Source organism: Neltuma alba, unplaced genomic scaffold (genome assembly GCF_004799145.2).
Source record: "Neltuma alba isolate B1F8T4 unplaced genomic scaffold, ASM479914v2 tig00012009_pilon, whole genome shotgun sequence".
Classification (NCBI taxonomy): domain Eukaryota; kingdom Viridiplantae; phylum Streptophyta; class Magnoliopsida; order Fabales; family Fabaceae; genus Neltuma; species Neltuma alba.
In genome coordinates, this window is record NW_021636580.1 from 710,215 (window position 1) to 736,258 (window position 26,044).

Sequence of the window (26,044 nt, forward strand, 5' to 3'; positions counted from 1 at the left end):
ATTCCCCTTCCTCTTCTATTTCTATTTCAGCTTCCTTCATTGCTGTTTTCCCACCTCTTCGCTCGGCGGTTCCCGTCCCCTTCCTAATTCTCGCCTCCTCTGCATAACTCAGGTACGCAACGTCTCTTCTTTTCTCCTTCTTCTCTTCCTTCCATCTTCCTCGTCTCATTCCGCTAAATCAAATTCCTCTTTTATTTCAATATTCCCCCTTATATTTCCTCCGTAACTTAATTCCTCTGTTCCAAATCCAGTTCGTCTACGCCTACAATCTCATTTCCTCTGTCACAGCCCAACCTTCTTTTCTTTTCCGGTTCTTTAATTTCAATCTCATATCCATCTGAATCTGAAAGAATGCAGCCTTTTCGTTGATGCCGCCGCAAAACAATTGGCCTGTGCTTTTGTCCACATTCGTTCCTCCTCGCTGTCGTTCTGATTTCCTTTTTTCTTTTTCTCTTTCTCTTTCGATTCTGTTGGTTTTAGACGACATTTTCATCCCACCCCATGGGCAACCGTGTGTTATGTTTTGTGTAATTTAAAAATCTCTTAACATTTGATCGCGCACAATGAAAGCAAAACAAAAGATTTGTTTCCTGTGGGGGCTGTTCGTATTGAACCATGATTTGACAGCCCATTTTGTCTATTTTCCATATTATTATAGGTGAAATTTCTCCATTCCTTCTTCCCACAACAGCCTTTCAACACAATAGGGAAGGAAAAAAAGAAGTTGAATTTTCTGTCTTTGAATTCTTGGGTATTGAATATGCTGATTTTTAGGAAACAATCTTGGTTTACAGAGAGGGCGGAAGGCGACATGAACAATGAAAAAGGCACCACACTTGTTATTTAAAGCTACACTCTTTTCACATCGTGTCTTCCTCGTTACCTCTTGAATTCTCTGGGGAGGGGGGAAAAAACTGAGCTTTAACGTTGGAGAGATTGCCCTCAAACTACGTATCTTTTGACAAGCAAAATTCGATGGCGACCCTAGCACAAGTTGTATTATTTAAAATTAAATTTCCGGTACCTAGTTTAAGGATCTTTCGTTTTTGCGATGCGGGATTTGTTAGAATTTAGTTATAAGCTCATGTTGTTAGTTGCAGTGTCATGTCAACGAAGGAAATTTTGCTTTTTAACGATTCGTATATTAATTTATACAAACTCCAATGTGAAGGTCGTGCGTTGGATCTACAATTGATAGGCTGACAGCTCCTTTTTCTTCATTCTAAGCTTCGGTAGGTCCATCGCCAGAAATTCAACTGCACGTACTCATTCATTATACAGTGAATTCCTCTCTGTTATAAACTCAAAATATATTCCTTGTTTTTTTCGTTTGACTTTCGATTCATTGCTTTTATGAAATGGTTCCATGGTATAATTAACAATGTAATATGTTCCGTTTTTTCTGTTGCACAGTGGTGTGATTAAATAGATTATATGATCATAGTGTGATTGTCGATCCAGGCAGTGACGTCAACGTAAACGTGTAGTGAAATTTCATGAACAAAATGTACGATCGTCTGGATATATATGCAGGAAAACAGAGCCATATGTATTTACAACTTTCCGCCATGAAAATATCCGTGTGGTCTCGGGTTTAATCTGTTTTTATACATTTTGCGTCCCTACGTGTCTTAGCCATTTTGCACATTTTTAATTGAGTTAGGCTATTAACTAATCAAATATTTTACCCTGATCATGTGCTTATCTCCACTCTTCCTCTAAGAAAGGAGAAAGAGTGAAAATTAGAAAGAAAGAATCTTGTCGATTTGTGGTTTAGCAGTAGTAGTGCACACAACCCAGTGCCCAGAAAAAGATTTTTTTTTTTTCATCGTATATCATTACTTATTTAGTTAGAGAAGCAGAACGCTACAAAGCCTAATCCTTTTTTTTAATCCAAGCTCCACGTTCGGAGTTGACAATAACGTGAATATCGTCTTCGCCCTCGGGAAAAGATCAGTATAACGCACAATGAAATATTCCATCTGATCCTCTATAGGCCGAAGTGCTACCTGAATTTTGACCAAGATACAGTATATGGTCTTTAATACTTTTAATCCAAATTGCCAGACTGGATTGTCACAATAGAATTGCATATTCCGGCCACTGACTTACTGTTTAATTACGTACAGAGCCATTCTGCGTAACATGATCCGTGCAATCATTAGTCTCAGTCCCATTATTTATTCAATTTTTCATACTTTGTTTATATTTATATGGCAAAAATCCTGGTTTTTATAAAGATTATTTTCAATTTTTGCGAGGTGCAGAAGCAGCAGTTCATCCTCTCTATCCACCAGAAGATCCAGTCCAATAAATACCATATGAGAAGGTATTCTCGTTGAGCTTACTTTGTTCCCTCTGCTTAACCACTAACCATTTGCATTTTCGTTTTTACGGCAACTTCAAGCTGATTCAGTTTCTCTATGTCGTTTCAAAGCTTTAAGGAAACTTCTTCTTGATGGACTGCTCACCCAGCAGCAGTGACAAGAGAACATTGAAGCGGTGGTTTTTCATAGACAAAAGAGTTGGGTAAACAAGTGAAGCTCAGGTTGCACAAGGAAAAGTAACGCAGTGTTTTCCACGGTGAACTGACTCCTGATTATATCATAGACGACCAATTATTGCCGGTCTTGATTGATACAACCCCCAATGGACTTGAAGTCGTCCCATGTATCTCCTGTCCTAACAGACCCTGTTCCTGTGAACAAGTCAAGACTGGGAATCCACTCTAGTGTGTTAAGTTACTCGCAGCCGGATCCTCCCTCTAGTACTCCAGGCAAGTACACAAGGACCAGTTCGAGAAAAAGTCCTGGCAATCTTGATGATGTACGCTCCAATGGATGGCTAGACGCCATGAAGGCCTCCTCGCCCCCGAGGAAGAAGCTAGTTAAGGGTTCTAATAACACTCAGGTCACTCATTTTGACTCTGACAGTGAGGACTATCACTCCTGGATGGTATTCTTTCAAGCCCTCTTTTATAGTGTTTCGCTGCTCTGCCAAAAGCCTAGAGGATTTTAATTTCTGTATGTGGCTCATTTGTTCATTCCAGCGAGAGTACCCATCCGCACTGGACGCTTTTGACGACCTTGTTGACCGTGCAAAGGATAAGAAGATTGCAATGTTTCTAGATTATGATGGGACTCTTTCCCCTATAGTGGACGATCCAGATTCTGCCTTTATGTCCGAAGCTGTTAGTATCGCGTGCCTCCTTGTCATGTTATCACTGTTCGTTAAATTGTCTTAACTCCTGATTTCTTTGCTCTTTCGTTTCTTTTGCTTGCTCGATACCAAACACGGCTCAGATGCGGGCAACGGTGAGAAGTGTGGCGAAGTATTTTCCCACGGCAATCATTAGTGGAAGAAGCCGTGATCAGGTAAGTAAGAAGGGCAACGGCTATTTAGATGTTATGAGTGGAAAAGAAAATCAAATTTCGTCTACAATTTGATTGATGTGCTTTTTATTAACGTTGCCTTAATGTGTGATGTAATGCATTGTCAGGTTTTTGATTTGGTAAAATTAACGGAACTCTACTATGCTGGAAGTCATGGGATGGACATCATTGGCCCAGCCCGTGAAGCTTTGTTCAATAACCATCCAAATTGCGTGAAATCTACTGATCATCAGGTAATGATGAAGCACTGGGGATCTCAGAGCCTTTTCCTGCGGTCTAGCTGAATGATCAAGAATTCACAAGTTCGTTTTGTTTTGTTGTCATGTGGATGTGACAGGGAAAGGAAATAACTCTGTTTCAACCCGCAAAAGAATTCCTGCCTATGATCGACAAGGTCGGAAGTCGTCTTGAATGTAATATTCAGGCATATCATCTGTCCACTTTTCCAGACTAAGTAATGTGAGTTTTGTTGGGGAACGCAGGTTTTTAGAACCCTCGTCGAGATAACTAGAGATATCAAGGGCGCAAAGGTTGAAAATCACAAGTTTTGCGCCTCTGTACATTATCGTAATGTGGATGAGAATGTAAGGATTCGACAGCTTTTGGTTGTGCGTGTGTGTGTGTGAGACGTGAATAGTCATAATTTTGCACTTGATGATTTCTGACTTGATTAACTGCCTCACAGAATTGGATAACTGTCGGACAACTTGTCCACGACATGTTAAAAAACTACCCACGCTTGCGTTCAACTCACGGACGCAGGGTATGATCACTTTATCAGTATCTTGTTCGATTCTTGATGCCTACACCCCTTCTTTTCTTTCTTGTTCTTCGAAATGCAGTTTCATTTCCTTATGAACTCAGACATGGGTTGCGGTGACAGGTTTTAGAGGTGCGTCCGGCGATTGATTGGAACAAAGGAAAAGCAGTTGAGTTTTTACTCGAGTCTCTAGGTACGAGAATATATACTTGGCTCTCTCTCCCTCTCTTATTACCTATCATCCGAGAGAAACGTGGTTGATGATGATGAAATGGCGCAGGGTTTAGTGATAGGGATGATGTGATCGCGATCTACATTGGGGATGACAAGACGGACGAAGATGCATTTAAGGTATTTGCTAAATTGGCCGGGGAGGGGGGGTGAGAGATGGTGAGAAGTGAGAATGATTAATTGGGATGATGATGGTGCAGGTGTTGCGGGAGAACAAGAGAGGATATGGCATTCTGGTGTCGCCGGTGAAGAAAGAGAGCAACGCCTTTTACTCTCTGAGGGACCCCTCGGAAGTCATGAAATTTCTGCAGATGCTGCTCAGTTGGAAGAGGCAACAAGACGACGACCCGAAGCGATCCCCCGCTCTTGGCGCTTCGTTTTGATTTGAACGCATCACGACTTCTTTTTTTTTTGAGCTGATTCCATTCATTCGTATTGCCGAAGGCTACCGATTTCCCCTCCAGCTTACTGGGATTTTCATCGCTTGGATTTTTTTTTTAATTAATTCTAAATCTCAACAGCAATTATTTTTTTGCTTTTTATAATGGCTCTTTAGTCTTTCCCTTGTCTCTATTTCCCCAACGATATGCAGAATGAGCATTTTGGTTTGGGCTCATTGCAAGCTCAAGCTCCTTTTAATCATATGCCTCCCACTTCGAGACCTGTTGTTCATGGGCCAGGCCCGAAGCCCATGGACGTTTCGCTAAACCCACAAGTACCACAAGTGGTTCAGAACTCTAATATTTTGTCGTTGATATTAAAGGTGCAAAATAAGTATTATGCAGGGTGATATTTAGGGGTGAGCAACAAACCCATTATCCACTAGCCCACCCATAACCCATGAAATTTTTGCCCATTTAAGCCCGCCCAATTAGCCTAAATAAGAGATTATAAATGGGCAGGCTTAAATGGGCAGGGTAGCCCATTAAACGGGTTGGGCTATGGGCAAAGTATTGGGTTGCCCATAACCGCCCGTTTAAGTTTTATTTTTTAAAAAATATTTTTATTCTTTATTTAATTGATGATATTGTTTCTCACTCATCTTTTATCAAACCTTCATGCTTGTCTAAGCTTTTATTTTATCCTTTAGGTGAAAGTTGGAACTTTCAAAGTTTATGAGACTTTATGATTGGTGACTGCTTTTATGATTTTATCAGACTTTGATTGTTTGCGAATCTAAGTGAAGTTGTGTGATTGAATATGATTGATGTTATTTCATATTTGATTTGCTATTTGGCATGCAAAATTTATTAACAGCTTCATAAGGTTACATATACAAAATAACTACACTGAAAAAAAAAAAAAAAAAAAAATGGGTTACCCCGTAACCCGGTTAGCCCAAACGGGCTGTCCCGTAACCCATTTAATACGGGTTAAATGGGCTACTACCGGGTTATGGGTTAGCCCATGCCTATTTATGAATAAATGGGCAGACTATGGGCTAACCTTGGGGTTAGCCCACCCCGTCCATTCTCAGCCCTAGTGATATTACTCATAGCTTTTCCATCTTTATTTTGTTCTGTTCTTGTATTTGTTCCCCCCTCCTCGTGATAGAATTTACACTCAATTCCTTTTCATTATAAACTGTTAATTCGAGTTAGTTCTCATAAAGCGACAATAATTGGGCCAAACTTCCTCGCCGATATTGTTCCTGCTCAAATGAACAACACGCCACTTTTTCCTTCAGACACTGTTCAGCTTAAATATAGTCTGCAAGGAAAAAGGCGGAATGAACATCTAAGTATTGATATCATGGTCATCCTAATACTCCAATTTTGTCGATTATACATGAAGATTGTCTTGAATTCCTCGTTCTTAAAATACAACAGTATAAACACCATATTCCATGATTCTATTTCTTGACAATAATTGTTCATATTGTGTTAATATTTGCAGGAAACTTAATAGGTAACAATACTTAAAGGCTTTTTTTTATTAGATATTATGTACACATAGAGAGAGGGGGGGGGGAGGCTTGAACTCAATTTAGGGCCAGTATGTTTAAAATTTTTAAAAATAATTTTAGTTAATTTAAACTCGAGGGAGTTGGGGGGTTAGTTGTTGAAAAGACCTTGAGGTTAAAAACTATTTTTAGCTTATTTCCAACGCATCCTCAATGCTTGTATCAAGATTCGCTCAAACCGCTTACTGGACAGAATAAAATAATCTCATCTCCCTTCTATTTTATATTGATTATAAAAAAGATCTACACATATATCTTTTGAAATTAAAATTCACGTTACAGAAACATTGTCTTCGTTGATTACTAGACTATTAATTCTATTAATTCTATTTTGACAGATATATTAATAACACTAAATTATTTTGACATAAATTTCGATTGATAAAATATGTTTTACAATCTAAGGATATTTTTAAGTAAAAGTGTAAAACAGAAAATAAACTTAAATGCAAGTTTTTAAAATCAAGGAGTGGCTCTAAGGCTCTGGCCTTAATGAAAAGAGGTTAATGTGCTGTTTTGTAGTATGCGGGCAATACAGCGAGTTTTTTATTTTTTTTGTTGCTAAAGGATAGGTATCTTCTTATTAGAAGTAATCTTATTCAAGGTACTGTAGGGTGCTAAATGTGGGTATTCCTTTTAGCGGGGATTCGAATCTTGATTCACCACATTGTAAGAGACTAGTCCCTTTTACTAGACCCAATTCTGGTTGGTGAAGACGCATGGAGATGAAAACATGAATGTTTAAGATGCAATGCCAGTGCATGGACTGGGCCGTCGATCTGGATCCATTTGAATCCCGGTTCAGTCTGGAGCAGGTCTACTAATATGCTCTCTCAAGAATAACTGTTAAGGGGCAAAAATAACTGGGTGCGCGTGCAATTTTATCCCCTGTCATCAAAAACAAATATTTTTTTAATATACATTCTCTTCTCCTTTATATTTTTTATTCTTATCCCTTAGTTATTCTTAAATTTTGTTTCGAGAAAAACAAATACTGTTATTTTTTGTGAATGCTGAGATACTTGATGTTGGCCACACATTTTGGGTGAGAGATTTTCCAATTGTGCTCGAGAACTGCACGAACGCGGAGCCTCTGGTCCTAATTCGATGGAAAAATAATAATTAATTGATGAATATTTGTGTGAAGGAAATGAAGAAGCGTTTATTTCGGGGTTAGTAGTAATAATAATAGCTTAATAATAAACCGGGTGATAGGCTCTGATGAGACGCACCACGTTGACAAGAGAACAAGATGGGCATCAACGAGTTTTAGAAGTGCTTCAATATAGCGCCACGTAGGCGAGCATCAGAAAACAAATTCAGATGCTGTGGACCATTCCCGTGGGGACAACTGGTTGACACCCACATGTTGCTTGTCCTCCGCCTTCCTCCATAATTAATTCCCACATCAATCATTGATCTCAGAAGCGCCATTTTTCCAAAGTCCTGTGATTCATCTTTAATTTAAGGGTGTTATTTATGATTTTAAAAGTAATTATGATGTATCAAAAAATTTTATGCTAATTTACGTGACATGCCTGTTTCGCTATTTGGAGAGGAGGATTTGACGGAATGCGAGAGAGACGAATCAGAGGAATTTGAGCTAAATCTCAATGGATCGTGACAAAAAAACAATTCTGTCACTTACAATGCCTAATTACGAATTTAAGCTATCTGCAAGGGATTTAAACATGATTTTTGGGTCATCCAAATATTCTCTTAATTAGGCCATCAGGGCTCATTATATTGTATATCAGAAAATAAAGAGAGAATTTAATAAAAATAAAATTAAAGAATTTTGTTAATTTAATGTAGTTTTAGTATGCGAAAATGTATGTATTACAGCTTATATTATGTACTACCAGGGTGATACTCATCTAATAATATTCATTCATTCATTGTAGTCAAGTCCAACTACTTCTATTATTTTCAATGAAGGGCAAAACGATCGAGAAGCATATATTTAATGCACATGATTAAGGTAGCTTTTGTTTATATTTGAGAAAAGGACAAAGAAACAACCTTTAAATTTTGCCTATATATGAGGATGGAGTATATTGTATAGTTTTGCATACATTGTGGAATTTTGTTAGCAAAATAATTTCCCCAGAATAAGCATGCATTTTATATCGTATGCAGACGCTCTTTTGATATGGGGCATCGTGGGTGACGTGGAATGAAATCGGAAGGAATAGATTAAAGTGGGGTTAATAAAAAAAAAATTTTTTGATACAGGGTTAATATAAACTTTGATTTTTAAAATTTACTTTTATTTTGGTTTGATCTATCGAGTTTCAAATTATAGATTTTGGTTCCATATAATCCAACAAAAACATGAATCATTTTACCTATTGAAGGATCAAAATTTATAATTTAAAACTTGAAGGACTAAAAATAAAATAAAGACAAACTTAAAAAACCAAAACTTATATTAACGCATGAAATTATTAAACATCCGTGTGCGGATTTTCTTTTAAGAAGGGTTAGTATAACGAGGGGGGATTGTAAGCTTTTGTATACGTCATTTTAAAATTCAAATCTCCTGGGTAAAAGGAAAAAAAATGACATTTAGAATCTCGTAATATATTAAAAGAGAACTTTAAATTTTCTAGTCTTCTAAATTAGGAATTTTCCAATACTACTCTCCCCCCATCTCGCACAGTTGCGCCTCTTAATCCCTTTTCCTTTTCATCCTTAACACCAGGCACATGATTTCCCTGACTCAACTCTTCAATATAAGTCATACTGGAAGACAGTTCTCGTGTTAATTAGTTTTTTCATCTAGGTGTCTGCAATCAAGGTAAGTAATATGGCGTTGAAATTTGATATAATTAACAAGGATACGTAATGTAGTCCTTTTTCCATAACATATCATAAGGATGCTACGCATGTGATGATCTGAAATAGGTCCTAGTATTAAAAAAGATTAAGATACATCTAGTACTCAGAAATATTTTCTCAACTTTATTCAGTACTGTAACATATTTTGCGGTGCATCTAATACTCAGAAATATTTTTTCGAGTTCATCCGGTACTTTAAACTATTTTTTTGTCTTGACGTTGGGTGTATCAAAAAATATTTGACAGTGCTAGACACACTAAAAAAAATTCAAAGTGCTTGATGCATAAAAAAAATTTCAAGATGCTGAATGCACTTAAAAAAAATTATTTACGACGTTGAATGCATTATAAAATATTTTAATACCTCAAAAAAATTTGAAATGTTAGATTTCTTTGAACCTATTAAAAATAAGAAAAGGTGCAGCAGCGAGATGTGAGAGAGTCGAAATTCACCGGCTCCCACCTTTGAGGCGGAGTCGCAAGTCGCTACTTTTCCTTCACTCATTGCTACCGTGATAAACTTTTTACAATTTTTGGCATCGAAGCGCTCAGATTTAGAGCATTGTTAATAATGAGGAACGAGTGGCCCTGGACGAGGAACGTAACATTATATTCAATCATTTGCAAAGTAATTATGAATCTGAACTATTTCCCTTTTACACGTGGCTGGTTGGTTTACCAATGGGAGAAAGCAACGGATGGCCCCATCTTTTTCTCTTGTGCAGGTCGATCTTAAAAAGGCTCTCTCATACCATTTCATTGTCCTCATTCGCGTTTGTCTATGCCCCTGTCATCAGTCTTTTTGGCGGAATCTAAATCACATCAACACATGTTCTTCTGAACGATTCCATCTTCCAAGGTAAACAAATTTATGACGAACTAATCTGGGAGGCATAAATAAAATACAGTAATCCAAACAGTACAGAGATGATTTTGGTTTTAAAAAAAAGTGTAAAAGGGAGAGGAATTAATTTTTTTTAGAGAGATTTTGGTTTTTTATAACAGAGGCCTGGAGGGAGCATTATGTATTTATATTTGTTAGACTAATTGAATTAACTGGTTCATGAATGATAATGAGTACATACTTTGTAATTAATAATGTGTATAGCTTTATCGCGTAACATACTCAGCGCCCAGTATAAATAAGTGGTAAATTTAACATGTATCACCAAAAGATAAAGAAAGTTTCATGATTTAGAGCATGAGAGACCAAAAAAAAAAATTGTATAATTTCACATGATTGCTAATATATATTATATTTGATTAGTAAGGAAATTATTTTAAAAAATAGTATATGATAAAGGTTATGGACTAACATGAGGGAGTGGTCACCGTAGAGATGGCAGGTTCACGGGGGCGGGAGGAGGATCTGAATCCTACGGCAAGGCAGGTTACATCTTGTGAAGGGTGACATTATCTTAGAAAATGAGAAAAGAGTGATGAGATTGGGATCGGTAGTGCTTCGTGGCGCGGAGAGGGAGGGGAGGGAGTTCAGTAGGGATCATGTGACCCCATCAAATCGAAGCAGATGCTGCGACTGAGACTGCAACCAACGGGCAGCCAGGATTGTGGTTCATGCTCTGCCCCCAATCTCCTTCATGAACCTCATACGTGGCCAGGCCCCTGGATTCGCTCATTATTGAATGGCCACAGTTACGCCCTCTCCATGATTGACACCTACACCCACCATCAATTTCATTTGCTGACCTCCCAGTGAACCAGCACCTATGATCTCGAAAGGCAAAGTTAACCTAAAGTCATCACTCATTACAATCTCATGTCCTCATTTTTCACAGAAGTAAACACCTCTAACCACTCCAACCAAATGCAGAAATCCCGTTAAAAGTCATTACATGCGTGGAGTTCTTTTCCAAAAATATTCAATATTTGTAGATAAAACTCAAGGAGTATTTGTGATATATATACTTTGCCAGTGAAAGGTTAGTTGCCACTATATTTCTACATAATCAAAAGATGTAAGCTATCTTTGGATAGGGGAGAAGAGTGAAAAGAAAAAATAAGGGGAAATAATATTTAAAAAACTTTTAAAAATAATAAAAAAGTAACCATTTCAGAGCGTTTTCCCTCCGAGCATTATTTCCTTCCTAATCTTATTTTCGTCCAAACATAGGGTCAAATACTGCCGCCGGCTTCATTGTCCCTCAGTTGCATCAAATCCAGACATATATCCGTGTTTATTTTAATTATCACCAGTGCATCACATGGCCCGAGCTGTAACTAGGGGACCATAAGGGGAAAAGGATGTGAAATAACATAAGCACTAAACATTTCCCCCTTGCTTTTCTTTTGTTCTGCGTAAGCATCTGGTGTCCTGAGCCACACCATCTTTCAGGTGTAACAACGGACTCAAACTAATCTAAATTGAGACATGACAGGAACCATTAAAATTAACACCCCTGGCTTCTAAGATGTTACATTTTCATGTCTCAAACTCAAGACCCGTGGTTAAACTAGAACAGCAACTACCAGCTAATCTAATTGTCAGGGTTAGTTTCCCTCTACTTCATTACTTACAGTGTGGGTTATATGGCACATTAGAATGGGAGAGTCTCCACTAATGTTTCTCCACTTCCTCCTGACTCAATATTTCTATCATTGAGTCAAATTTCAACGGCTAATATCTATTTTATAAGAATATTATTAAAATATTAAATAATAAAAGGTGGATAAATAAATCTATATTGTTAAAGTTTGATATAAGTAGTTTAAAATGGTAAACTTTTATTATACTTAATATCATAATAATATCTATAGTCAGTTCAAATCTCAACCATTGGCAATTAATCTAATGATAGAGAGATTAAGTAAAAAGAGAAGTTAATGAAAACATTTTGTTTCTCAGATAAATGACATAAACAGTTAAACAAAAGTGACCAGACTTGATGAACGGAGAGACAGCTGAAGGAATAAGTAATTGAAGGAGATCTATATTCACACGAGTCCATAAACTATGTAACCCCTCAGAGTCAAAAAGAAGAGGCATCCTCCCATTTTATTACAATTGTAATGACAGGCGAGTTTGGATGGGCAACTCGGTTTTCCTCTCATCTTTCGCCGGCTGCGGCCAATGTCTATCGGATATGAAAATTATTGGATGCGCTGGCGTTGACGCATGTAGGTCGGAATTGGGCTGGAGCCCCATCTGAGACTACTCTTCTTAACTCCCACGGGGGCCCACCTACGCAATCCACGAGGATTCTCAGTATATACTGTCTCTGATCATGTCCCCCACCCCACAGGGGATCCTCTCTCTTTTCCCTCCCTCGTGATAGTAAATTAACCGCCAAATTTTAAATATTACTGCTAGTGAATCGGGGGCTCCATGGGGCATCCGGAGAATTGGCGTCTCTTACATGCCATGGTAAACTTCAATTTTAGAATCCAAGAGAATTTAGCTTGAGAGCCTTGATTTTTGAATCTGCACTAGTACTCTACTTTATAATACTGTCTTCATTCTTAAATATAAGAGCTAATTAATTAATTTAAGTAAATTAAAAAAAAATTAAATTTAGTTATTTGTAATTTATCTTTCTTAAAATATCATTGCTAATCAAATTTATTAGCTACAACTATCATTATTAGAAGGATTGTCTTAAAAAAATAAATACATGTGAAAGATAAAAGGAATTGGGATCTTATATTGGGATCTTATATTTACAATTAAAATAAAAATTAAATGACGTCTTATATTAAAAATTGGAAATAATAAAGAATGAATGAAGCAAGCAAAACCAAGCACTCGTTTTTTTTTTTTTTGGCTTAACAAAATTCCAGGAATACAATGACAGATCACTTAAAGTATAAAGTGCGATGATTGATTCGGTGACGGCCACGTCATCAGTGGGGATTCAATGTATGGCATATAAATAATAATTTGAAAAACTAGCAGACAAGGGTCGTATCATAAAATTTGACGTATCAAAAGAACTTGAGTCTCGTTAAGAGAGATCGGTTCCTCGTAAGCTGGTGAGCTGATGTTTAATTTGCGTTGTTATTGAGAAAATAATTTACAAATATTTGCAATAATTTAGAGGATATTTATTTGCCAGTAAAAAAATGGAGTAAGGAGGGCAGCGGGCACGTGGAGTTTGGAAGAGGGGCCCTCAGCCGGGCATGTGCAGAACTGCAAATAGGAGCAGGGGGAGCAGGGAGGGGACAAAAGGGGCGTCAAAACTAGCAATCAGGCGCAAGAACAAAAGGGCAAAAACGTGAATTTGATGATGCATTGTGAATAATGAGACGAAGGGCGCAGAGGGGCAGTGGTGCTAATGTGGGGGAGGCGGACCCCGCAGCAAGCATAGCCTCAAAAGTGGCAACTCCCGATTGGATGACAGCAACAGCCTTGTTCGGGGATGTGCCTACTCATGCATTTCCATGTGGCCAAATTCCCGCAAACACCTTTTTCCACAAACAAATGCCACGCCATTCTGACTTGGCTGCTCCTCATTATTTCCCCTTCTTTAATCCTTCCTCCCTTCCATCATAATGAGACAATCCCCCTTCTCCGTTCTCTCCGTTATGCCCCGTCCCTACCCTCCAACCATCCCTCCCACCAAACTCATCATTTCATCAGTTGTATAAACCTCCCTAATTTTTCATGTAACTATAATATTTGTCATCATTTGATTAAACCTGTCTATTGTACTCTATTATTTTAGCCTAACTAAAAAAAAAAGTAACTCTATCGACGTAATTTTGATTTATTCACAAGTTTTAAATTCTCAATTTAATTCATGAAGAATCAGGTCTCTTCAACTTGGCAACTCAAACACCGTGTATAGACACACATTTGTATGCTATTGCAAGGAAACCATGCACCATTCATATTTATATTTCTTTTTTAAAAAATTGATTGCCAAAACATGTGACATTTTAATTATTAGATTTAACCCTGCAAAACTTGCATTTATTTAGCCTCACGCGTCTAAACTACTTGTTTCCAGTCAAATTAGCGAAAGTGAATTTCAGATTAACATGCATCTATTTTATTTTCACACTATACCCGTGCACGCACTCAAAAATAAAGTTGGATTCTTGAGGTTGTTGAATTAGGCTAGAGAGTTTTGCCACGCCTCGATTAACCTGAGTGTATATAATTACCACACGACATGTTTATCATGAAGTAAATACTAAACCTCAAGATCAGGTAGACGCCCCCAAACTTGGCTGAGATGGATCTCAAGAATATTCTAATGAGTCGGCTGGGGCGTCATGGTCTCGCAATCCAATCGAGCACGTCTCTGCACTTGAACCGTTTCTATGCGCTGCTTTAATTTAATTAACTCATCACCATATGACTATTGTACCTCTTTTCCATTTCATTGCTCCACGTTAGCCTGCTTAGGCCCCTGCATTATTGGATTATTAGTATCATTCCAAAGTTTACTTCCTTTTCCCTTCATGCTTAATCTTGCTCCCCATCATACTTTGAATCTAATTAAATCACAATCATTATCAGCCTCCAGCACCCCGGGTCTTTAGTTTCTTCTCTTAATTTTTAGCCCCTTTACAACTCATCAATCCTAGATCACAATTCCAAGTGTTTTTTGGACAATGATCGCAATTCAAAGTTATATCCTTCTTATATATAAATTTCTTGCTACAATCCGTCGTGTTCAGTTAGAAAAATCCAAACCCTCTTCAATTATTGGAAGCGTGTTATCCTCGTTACAGATATGTTTTATAACCATATTACTGTAAGATAAAATATTATTGCTGCGACATTTTGATAACTTCTGGATCGACATTCTTGAATTTTCAAAATGTACACGGTTGAATATCATTGACTAAGCATCTCAATTATTCCGATAAAAATATATATAACAAGTCATGTTATTCGTATTACATGACTTATCCCACCTTCATTATGGGAACCAGTTTCGGTGCTCAGCACCACAAGCTCATCAAATCTGAACCGTCTATATTTGATTTGAACGGTCCAGATTTAAAATCTTTAATTAACTATTTTTAAATAGAGAAAATTATTTTTTGAAAGAATAATACTTAAGAGATCATCGCCATTTTAGATCCTATACATATTAAAATAATTATTTTAAATAAATAAAAATAAAAAAGAAATCAAATCTGAACCATTCAAATGAGATATGGACGATTTAGATCCGATGAGCTTATAGTGCTCATCAAAGGTATGAGCAGTGAAACTGGTTCCCTTCATTATGCATGTCTCATTTGTAATTTAGTAAAGCAATTATTCTATATTTCAACATCAACGCATGGATGCCAACTTTTTGGCCTGTGATAATTCGTCAATGTATAATTAAAACTTATTTTTTTAACATTAGCTCCATACTCATTATGCACAGTTGCAAAATGATACGCCCATTGACTAGTCCACGAATGTCATTACGTGTGATATTGTTCAATACAAACAACAGGAGATAAAGTTTGAAACGAGTTCGATAATTAAAACAAGGTCAATATGACTCAGTATTATGCTAATATCATATCACAATTTAATTTTTTATATGAATTATCTTTTTTTTTTCCCGCGTGAAAAACATACCATGGGATATAACTCACGCATTTTTGTTATATTCATGTAATCATTTTTCCTTTTAATATAAAAAAAATATAATTCTTTCTTTTAATATATAACTCATCACAATTCAATTCTTGCATATGAATTATCTTAAATTTTTATATGAAAATCATGTTAAATATCATACGGCGTTTATATTATTATTATATATATATCTGGTTTTTAAAAAAAATTTTGGCCGAGATTTTTTTAATGATGTAGATAGATTCATTTTTTCCCGATAAGTTGAGATAATTTGAACTCACACACACACACACACACACACATAACTTTCACGTACGGAACCAATAAATAAATATAAAATAAGATCAGATAGTTATTTCTGATACAAAGCAAGCCTTCTTTAAGACGGATCGGGTTACTGTTTTCGGGCTAAATATTTCATTCATTGAAAGAACTATTGTTAAGAGTGGGAGAAATTTCTGCAGCCAAATCAGATCGAGCGCAGGCGACTTGCAAGAACAAGGGGACTAAATTTAAATATTTAGCCGCACAGGAGACCGATTCATTAGTTAAGGTTAGTAATAATCCTTTAATATGTTCTCTATGATGGCAAGAAAACAAAACATTCCTATATATATGTTTTCTTTTTCACCGAAAAGGAAAGAAGGAAGCCATGTGCATGTGCAATAATGTACATATTCTGTGTGCGTCATTATTTGTTGCGTTGTTGGGTTGGGTTATTCTAGCCATTCAATTTCACTCTTATGATTCCATGAATTATTTGAAGAAGCATTATTGTACAAAATATTAATTTCTGGGATTGCTATACATTCCATTATGTTATGAACACAGAGATGATTCAATTATTGAAAATTTTATTGATGAATAAGTATTGATATTTTACAAATTTTGTACATTCAGTAGAACTCGATTTTCTCAAAATAAGTTGCCTATGTACGCGGTTTTATTTATCGACATATATGAATTATTATGCATACGATACAACGAGATAAAAAAACAAAGGGCGGAGAAAGAGATAGGTCAGGATACGGTAGAAGTAAATTTTCACCAACAAAAACAAAGGGGCTCATAGAAAGTAGGAAACAAATATAGAATAATTATAAATGAAGATACCAAACAAGGGAGAGTCAGAAATCATTGCCATAGGCAAATGTGGGGGCCCACACCAGCAATTATTGATCAAACTAACATGCGCGGCCCCAGATTGCCAATGGTGAGGACGAATGCTACAAAAACCTTCCATGTGTGCTCCTACACCCCTACCCAACACCCCTTGTGTTTGTATATAAACGCCATTGTTGTTTTTGAATCTCTTACTCCCTCTCCTTCATTCACTTCCTTACACTTTCTACATTATCTCCCTTTTTTTCTCGTTTTCATTAGCTGCTGGGGCTTCTGGGAAATTCCTGGCGGCTTAATCATTAATTATCACAGCCTCTCTCTCCACACTTTCTCCGGTTTCTTTGGATTAAATCATATATTGTGGTTGTTCATTTCAGCCTCAATCCAGTACCAACAAGAATGGGGAAAGCGACGGACTCTCAGGGCCTCCCCTATTCCTACGCTGCTCTTCCGGATGGACCCGGGTTTCGGGAAACTCCATCACGCAGACCTTGGAAGAAGCAGATATTGGGGGTGTTTTGTGGGTTCTTAGCTGTGGCTTTCGTCGTGGCTTTTCAATGTTACGAGGCATCATCCCGTAACGCTCATTCTCCTGATTCCACATTGCCCAAATCTGAGCCTCTTACTTCCACAGGGGCCGTGCCTTCCACCGAATGGAAGCCTGTTTCCCGAGGTGTATCGGCGGGGGTGTCCGAGAAGAGTAATAACAGGCTGTTTGGTTCCTCGATTCGTGAATCTTTCCCATGGAACAATAGTATGCTCTCATGGCAGAGGACGGCTTTTCATTTCCAGCCCGAGAAGAATTGGATGAACGGTACGTAATTCATTCCTCAATTCTTGCTCCTCCTTGTTTCACTTGCTCTGTTTTCACATTTGACATTTCCAACACACCGAAGGTTGAATCTAGCGTTTGGTTTTTTTTTTTAAATGGGATACAGCTTATTTTTCTCTGGAATCTATATAGATGCAAAGATTTTCTTGTCATATATGTTTATAGACAGTAAGCAAGTTTTACGTGGCTGTCATCATTCTCTGAATGAAACAGTGATAGACGGATCCCTAAAAAGGGCAGAAAAAGATGGGAAAAAAAAAAAACAAGGCGGAATAAATGCAATTTATCAACCATATATTAGGAAGAATAAAGGATCGAGGGAGTAAATAAATAATTTGATTTAATTTTGAATATTCTCATTTAATAGACGGTCAAATCATTTGTATTGTCCTCATAACAACTTTTTTTTTTTTAATTCTTTAAGAAATATGGGATTTGACTTTTACTTATTCGTAATTAACTTTTCTCCTTTTGTTTCCATATGGATGATTGTTCCGCGCTCCGATGGGGAATTGGCCTTGCTTTGCTTCAGATCCCAATGGTAAGAACAGCAATTACTTTTCTCATTTCTTTTGGACTTCAAAATTTACGTCATGATTGTGGTTGAATACTGCTCTCTTCATAATTCCATGCAAATAGTATGGGCAGGACATAATCGCGAACCCAACGGGGTCTACAACAAATCTCAATTGAACAAGTAATATTTCACAAAATCACCTTAGCCAATGAAAATTACCTACGTACAGACATCAATTTGTACCGCTTAAATTAGGTGGAATTTTACCATTAAAATAATACTCTTCTGATTCTAAATATAAAACCCATTTTATAATATCGGAGTGAATAGTTGAAACCGAAAAATTAACAAACTTCCATTTCTTTGAGAAAGATAGACACGAGTTATTGACATGTATGTTTGGTGCGATTGATTTCAGGTCCTATGTACTACAAGGGATGGTATCACTTCTTCTACCAATATAATCCTTACGGCGCAGTTTGGGGCAACGTTATTGTTTGGGGACATGCAGTGTCCAAAGACCTCATCCACTGGCTTCACCTGCCCTTAGCGATGGTTAATGATGAATGGTATGACACATGGGGCGTATGGACTGGTTCTGCCACCATCTTACCCGATGGCCAAGTCATCATGTTATACACTGGTTCCACTAACCAATCTGTGCAGGTTCAGAACCTAGCCTATCCTGCTGACCCATCTGACCCACTTCTTATCAAATGGATCAAACACCCGGGTAATCCAGTTCTTTTCCCACCACCTGGCATTGGTGCCAAAGACTTTCGTGACCCGACCACTGCTTGGCTTACATCAGAAGGCAAGTGGCGCATCAGTATTGGGTCTAAAATTAACAAGACTGGCATCTCATTAGTTTATGACACCAAGGACTTCAAGACTTTTGAGCGTCTAGAGGGAGTAATGCATGCTGTGCCTGGCACTGGCATGTGGGAATGTGTGGACTTTTACCCTGTCTGCACAAAATCTGATAGTGGGTTAGAGACCTCCGTGAAAGGGGCAGATGTGAAGCATGTGGTTAAAGTTAGCCTGGACGATGATAGGCATGATTACTTCGCAATTGGGTCTTATGATGAAAAGAAGGTTAAGTTCGTCGCCGATGATTCGAAGATTGATGTTGGTATTGGACTCAGATACGACTATGGCATATTCTATGCATCCAAAACTTTTTATGATCAGAGCACCCAGAGGAGAATATTGTGGGGTTGGATTGGTGAGTCGGACAGCGAAGTTGCTGATATTGCCAAAGGATGGGCTTCCGTTCAGGTACTTATACCAAATCAAAGATTGTTTTTTTTTTTTTTGTGGCTATTTTCTTATGTGTCTTATTCAAAATTTTTAGTATTGCATGTTTTGATTTGAAAAAAGATGAAAAGAAATTGTCGTTATATGTGGAGCTTACTTATATATTCCCATCTTATGGATTGGCCCTTTTTTTTTCCTCCCCCGTTTTACAGAGTATTCCAAGAACCGTGGTGCTTGATAGGAAGACAGGGAGCAACTTACTTCAATGGCCTGTTGAGGAGGTGGAGAAACTAAGATTGAGGAGCAGTAAGTTCAAAAATATGAAGGCTGAGCCGGGGTCTGTGGTGCCATTAGACATAGAAGCAGCCACACAGGTTTGTTTCACGCCTTACCGACTCTGTCATGTAATACCATTCACTACTCTGTTTTCACAAAAGCAAATGCATAACCTACATAAAACTATGTGCCATGAATGAAACAGTTGGACATCCTTGCCGAGTTTGAGATAGATAAGGAAGCTTTTGAGAAGGCAACTCCCTCCGATTTGTCGTACATCTGCAGCACTAGTGGTGGAGCTGGAACACGAGGTGCTTTGGGACCTTTCGGTCTTCTGGTTCTAGCAGATGCTGAGCTTTCTGAATACACTCCAGTTTACTTCTATATCACTAAAGGAAGCGATGGAAATCTCACGACTTCTTTTTGCTCTGACCAGACCCGGTAAGATTTCACTTTAGCCAAACGTTAATCTCTGACTTCGTGATGAGGATAAGAATTAAAAAAAAAAAGTTATTTATTTAATTCCACTATTGCTTGTTTAATTTGGGTAGGTCTTCCTTGGCAAACGATGTTCATAAACATATTTTTGGAAGTGTCGTTCCAGTATTGAAGGATGAGAAGTTATCAGTAAGAATACTGGTGAGTTAAGGCTTTTGTAGTCTTTACATTTCGTTTTACAGAGATTGAAATGTTAGAAATTAACTTAAAAGTGAATATATGTTGGTTGTTTTTAACGACATGTAGGTGGATCATTCAATAATTGAAAGCTTTGCACAAGGAGGAAGGACGGTGGTGACATCTAGGGTTTACCCAACAAGCGCAATCTATGGAGCAGCTCGCTTGTTCTTGTTCAATAATGCCACAGACGCCACCGTCACTGCCTCACTCACTGTTTGGCAGATGAATTCTGCATTCATACGCCCTTACAACCCTAAGCAGAGCAGTTAAATGCTGTAAAAGTGGACCTCCAATTTAAGGCAGGAAAGATAATGTGAGATGTGAAAATGCTGTATATAGAAAGTCCTTCATCTCAATTCTATCCAACTTCTCAAGTTTCAAATGTCGTTGTCGCTGGAAAATCTGGTCTCACCCAGAAAGAATGCTACATGCTGATAGGTTACAACTTTCTCAGAGAAGGATGATGTTGGATAAAGCATTGAGTTTAGTTTGTAGGAGGAATCAGTCTACTGTTCATCTTGTCCAAATTTTGTTTCCTTATTTTTGTTTTATTTATTGGCAGTCAGTCAGCTATATAAGTTTTGGACTGGTTCTCGTGTATATTTCTTTTTTCATGAGTATTATCATTGTTTCCTTTCAGCAAAATAGATGTAAATGAGCTTCCATATTTCGGAAGCTTATGAATCATGTCCTTTCAATGACAACAAAGACGAGTCTATGACGCCATTTCCTTTATACCCTCTTTGACCTTCCGATTCGCCCAATTAAAGGTAAATATGCAAGTAAGATTTAACTGCATTGGCAAAAATTAATAATTATCAAAGTTTCATGTTTAAACCCAGTTTTTCTCCTCCTAATGGTGGCTGGGCAAATTATCCAGTTTAATCCAAACAATGTTAGATCAAGTCAAGTAAAAAAAAAAAGTTAATCTACATGGGGAATTATAATGGCAAGTTGTTAATGCCCTAAAAAATTGAAATGAATGGAAGACTTGTTGTCTTGTCAAGTGCAAACTCAATAATAGATTTAAAGAAGTTTCACATTCTATGTGATTTAATTTGAGTCCATGCGCATATAACATGATGGTTATTAATAACTAACGCCTTATAGTAGTTCTTAGTGACTGCTCTTTTTAGCAAGGATTCTCCCCCGTGCAACTAAGCAAGTCCAGAGCCCATATTGAGCCAACCCCAAATTGGGCCGCGAGCCATAAATAGCGTAGCCTGGGAGTGTTGTAGAGCGTAGACTCGGCCCCAAACTGGAGCACTAATATAATGTCTAACACCCATGGGAGATCAACAGATGTTGGTCCAAGCAAAAGAAACTTGGACACCTTAAACATCATGTTCTAGATTTGATTTTTAAGACGCTATGTATGGAACAAACACTGTTAGGAGGAATCCCTGCTATGATGCTTGACTCATCATTCGCTTGAGAGGATACTCTGAGCCAAAAAAAAAAGAAAGAAGGAAAAGAAAAACACCGTGGGGGAAAGGCAGCCTTTATTTTATGATCAATTACCATTACTGTCTTTTTCTTTTTCGGCCGTATAGAGATCAGAGATACAGGTCACGAGCATAAAACTTACTAATCTATTCTGCTTTATGCACATCCAAAATCAAAAAGCTCCTACCCTTTACAACTAGTTCCGTCCTTCATTATTATAGTAGTTGGACTTGTTAAAATATTAATTAAACACGTCGTTTTAGTAGCTTTTCCTTGTAAATTTGTCATAAAGACTCGCATTCTCTGTATTGATCTTGTTGACAACTTTTTTAAAAAAATAAATTGACATGTAAATATTTATGAAATAATAAGTTTACTTTTTATTTTGACAAACATGTCTCCAGATATAAAGACAAAATCACTTACTGTTTATACAAGTGCACATCAGGTTGCAAGACACGTTCTAAATATTGAATTTTGATGATAAGTTCTCCTTAGTAGATGTTGCTGAAATGACAAATTCACTTATATGGTGTGGTCGAAGATGATTTTTTGTTTTTGTTTTAAATAAGTAAAAGGTAATTTGACAATTCAACATGAGAACATTATGTCAAGTTAGTTTTTTTTTTTAATTATGCAGTAATATACCAGAATGTTTTGGACTTGGTTTAAAATCATGTCCCTTCGGTGCCCCTTTATTAAAATCCTCATAAAACCTTAGACCCCAATCACCCTAGAGGATGTCAGGTCAAAAAAGAGAAACCCCTAGAGGATGGGCCTTATTATTCTTGTTTTGGACCAATCCACGTTTTGAGTTTTGATTAGGCTCAGGTTTGTTTGTGAATAATTCATTCACATTCCAGTGATTTTGAAATTATAGGTTCCAGATTTCACAGACCAAAAAAATTAAAATGAGGTCAAATTTCAGAATTTAAAGATGATATTAATTCATATTTATCAGATTAATGGTTGGACATAAGAGTATGCGAGCGAAGCAAATGATTGGCTGATGAAAAACAATTTGCAGATATAGAATGCGGCTCTGAAAATAGAAAACGCCACTTTGTTTATAAGGGATTGTTGAAAAACAAATAATAGAGGCATGCCATGAATGTAGTCAATGAACACATACGGAGGAAATCAGAATGAGTCCATGCGGCACCACATGCACATGTGGTGGTGGAGAGATTGGGAGGCAGATATGTGTGTTTCTACATAACACTACATCTGGCTCTAATTATAAAACACATTTATAGATGATAAACGAGGTTTTATACTTATGATCGGATATAATAATATACTATAACCCTCTCAAATAGTATGTCTTGTCATTTTTGACAATACGTGCAGGAAGAAAGTGTATTGGATGGGCTTGGGCCGTTCGGGGTCTATATGATGTCTGTGGGAAGAAAGCATATTTTATTGTTTGTGGAAATTGGAAAATAGCCGACCCCAAAGTTTGTGAATCTAATACCCTCCTTCCAATCCTAAATATAAGATTATTTTTATAGTATAAACTGTATTACAAGATGAGTCTTATATTTAAGAGTACTGTGCATAAACATGCATGCATCCGTTTAAATAATCAGTTTTCTTTTATTTCCCAGAAAATCATCAACTCCTTAAAACACTGACCGGAGGAAATTGTTAGGGCTGTCCACTAAAGTGGCGGGAATCACGCGGTGAAGGAGAATGATCTTATTCAACATTTTAAGCAGTGCATTATTATTAATTATTAATAAATATGATTTTGTAGGAGAAAAGGTTGTACTATATATATATATTAAAAAATTTTTGTTGTTCGGGGAGCCAATTACGGCCAGAATGAAGGGCCAAGCGCGTTTGGTGTGAGGAGAAGTGTTTGGATAATGAGCAGAGTAGGCGGGGCCATCCAATGTCGCGCTGGCATCGCATCTTATGCTCCGATCCGTCCTCTGCTCAGTTTGCATATTCATGTTATCAGATCACTTCCTCCATGCGCTTCTGCTTCTAAATATAATATTTATTTAATAATATAATTCACACTACTAAATATATTTTATATTTAAGATTGAAGGAATATTATTTCACGTCATAAAAATAGTTTAGGTTTCATGCATGATTAAGTTTTCAAGCTTGGATATCTCCTGATTGATATAATTTTTTATCCTTAAATTTATACAAATTTTTGTTTTTTGTCCATCAAATGAATTATGTGGTAAAGGTTGTTATTAAATTATATAGAATAGTGTTTTAAATAAAAAGAAATTTAAAGAATTAAAATTTAAATGTGGACAAATTTAAATAATCAAAGTCTGCATTAGCCCTTACCTCATTCTTCACATTTAACGTATTTTTATGAAGAAATATAAATGACATATTGTGATGCTTTGCCTCCCAACCCCTACTATTTATTTATCATTATTTTAAAATCCTGCCAAAATCGATTACTTAGAAGCGGCTTTGGGCGTCATGATTTCCGGAGGTTTCTTTGTCTGGAGGATTTGCGTAATATTAATATTAAATGAGGGGTGCTTTTTCAGAATGGATTTCCATATTTAGTTTATTATTCGACACAAAATATATAAAATAATGCATAGTGGTTGGCGCATGTTGACCGCGCATTTAGTAATGGCAGTTTTTTGGGGCGACAGGTAAAATAATTAAGCGCACATGGCATCTAATCACCGCCGATGCTGTTCTTCATCAAAGCCCTGATTTATTTATTTAGTTCAGCATTAAGGACAAAGCAGCCCCACACGCCACATGTACACCAATACACGCCACCCACGTCCAAGGCAAGGCAAGTGTAATATTATAATTTAAAATTGAAACGTAATTTACAGAATATAAAATAAGTAAACAAATTGTGATTTTGTCGGTCTAATCCTTCTTATAATTTAACATAGTTAGTATCTGTCCCTCTTATCTAAGGAAAAAAAAATGCAAAACAAGGATTTTTTTTTTGGTTAAAACATTTAGATTTCTATTAAAAGCAATCCTATTTAAAAGACTGTTGGGCACTAAATGTGTACACTTTCTCGAGGATTCAAATCTTAGTTCATCACGTTGAGCAAGGCTAACCAACAAAAAACCATTTTCGTCAAACCTAAAACCACCACCACTAAATTAAATGCCCCGCCCGGCATTCTCTTCCATTGCTTATATTTCGGGCATGTGCGTGGTGATCCAATGGGCAGAGTGTTAATTGGTTGGAACGTCGCCTTCATACGTGATCTTACCCAATGTGTCTCATGCACGCAACGCATGTTACGCTGGGGATTCAAAAGTAGTGGGACTCTTCTGGGCTGCTACTTCCAATTCCAACCAGGCCCACACTAAACGCGCAAGCCCATCGTCACTGGAGTCATTACGCTAGTTGGCAAACCGAACGGCCCTCCTTCTCCAGACTCACATTACTTTGGGTGTGTTTGGATTAGCGGTGGAGAAGTAACTTTTTTTTCAATCTGACTTTACAGAAGTCAGATTGGAGAAAATCAGCTTTTTTGAGTTTATTGTATAAGTTCGTTTCAGTGACAGAAGTCAGATAGCCCCACCGCAGATCCAAACATGTAAAACTTAAAAGCCAGATTGGGACGCACATTTGGGGGCCCAAACGTGGTCCCAAACGGACCCTTTATTGTCCTTAATCTTTTGTTGTTAAACACTGCCCTTACTATTATTACTCTTTCAGTTTTAAATATAAGACTCCTTTCGTAGTATAAATTACACTATGAAAAAGGCTTATATTTAGGGCCCGAGGAGTATATTTTATCCCTAATTATTGCATACAGTTAACGTTTCATAATACTTGTGGGTGAGGCCATATGATTGCTCCTCTCACTATGCGTTGGTTGCTACTTTTGGTGGAGTGGGAACCTTATCAATGGTTTGGATAGGATGCGCCCGGGGTGGGCGAATCGGACGGTGATAGCGTGGGGCTGTGGCCGCATCACAAAGGCGAGGAGGTGGGGCCCACTGGTAATTGGAAAGGGCTCCCGGCTGGCAAGCATGTGGCAACTTCAGAGGGATCCGACCGTTGCAATGGACATGGGCCAATTACTCGTTATTTACTACGCACTCGGCTGAAAAAGCACCCACACGCTCACGCGCTTTCCCACTGTAGCATTCTCATTCTGAACTGGCTACTTGCTGTCATCTCTCTCTCTCCTTCGCCTTCGTCCTCTTGTTTTCTCTTCTCCCCTC

At 37.4% G+C, this 26,044-nt stretch overlaps 2 protein-coding genes across 4 annotated transcripts; both read left to right on the plus strand.

The window, feature by feature from the left end:
• LOC114721071 (probable trehalose-phosphate phosphatase F) lies at positions 1–4,984 on the plus strand. 3 transcript variants are annotated; one of them, XM_028906882.1, is made up of 12 exons: positions 1–112; positions 2,268–2,329; positions 2,438–2,955; positions 3,050–3,190; positions 3,303–3,374; positions 3,500–3,625; positions 3,730–3,786; positions 3,875–3,976; positions 4,078–4,155; positions 4,276–4,345; positions 4,433–4,503; positions 4,584–4,984. In XM_028906882.1, exons 3-12 carry the CDS (start codon positions 2,650–2,652, stop codon positions 4,764–4,766), a joined length of 1,206 nt encoding a protein of 401 aa, XP_028762715.1. In that variant the 5' UTR covers positions 1–112; positions 2,268–2,329; positions 2,438–2,649; the 3' UTR covers positions 4,767–4,984. The 3 variants fall into 3 exon arrangements, with proteins under 3 accessions (XP_028762715.1, XP_028762714.1, XP_028762717.1); XM_028906881.1 differs by lacking the exon at positions 1–112 and adding an exon at positions 877–1,232; XM_028906884.1 differs by lacking the exons at positions 1–112; positions 4,078–4,155 and adding an exon at positions 877–1,232.
• Positions 4,985–17,028: 12,044 nt separating this feature from the next.
• Positions 17,029–21,148, plus strand: LOC114721079 (acid beta-fructofuranosidase). Its single transcript, XM_028906893.1, has 7 exons — positions 17,029–17,667; positions 18,218–18,226; positions 18,621–19,480; positions 19,672–19,833; positions 19,941–20,176; positions 20,287–20,374; positions 20,480–21,148. Exons 1-7 carry the CDS (start codon positions 17,253–17,255, stop codon positions 20,681–20,683), a joined length of 1,974 nt encoding a protein of 657 aa, XP_028762726.1. The 5' UTR covers positions 17,029–17,252; the 3' UTR covers positions 20,684–21,148.
• The last annotated feature ends 4,896 nt before the right edge of the window (positions 21,149–26,044 follow it).

Coding starts and splice junctions, on each gene's coding strand:
- LOC114721071 (XM_028906882.1), top strand. CDS start 2,650: ATGGACTTGAAGTCGTCCCATGTATCTCCTGTCCTAACAGACCCTGTT. Junction 2,956..3,049: donor AGGACTATCACTCCTGGATG/GTATTCTTTCAA, acceptor TGTTCATTCCAG/CGAGAGTACCCATCCGCACT. Junction 3,626..3,729: donor TGAAATCTACTGATCATCAG/GTAATGATGAAG, acceptor TGGATGTGACAG/GGAAAGGAAATAACTCTGTT.
- LOC114721079 (XM_028906893.1), top strand. CDS start 17,253: ATGGGGAAAGCGACGGACTCTCAGGGCCTCCCCTATTCCTACGCTGCT. Junction 20,177..20,286: donor TTTTGCTCTGACCAGACCCG/GTAAGATTTCAC, acceptor TAATTTGGGTAG/GTCTTCCTTGGCAAACGATG. Junction 20,375..20,479: donor AGTTATCAGTAAGAATACTG/GTGAGTTAAGGC, acceptor AACGACATGTAG/GTGGATCATTCAATAATTGA.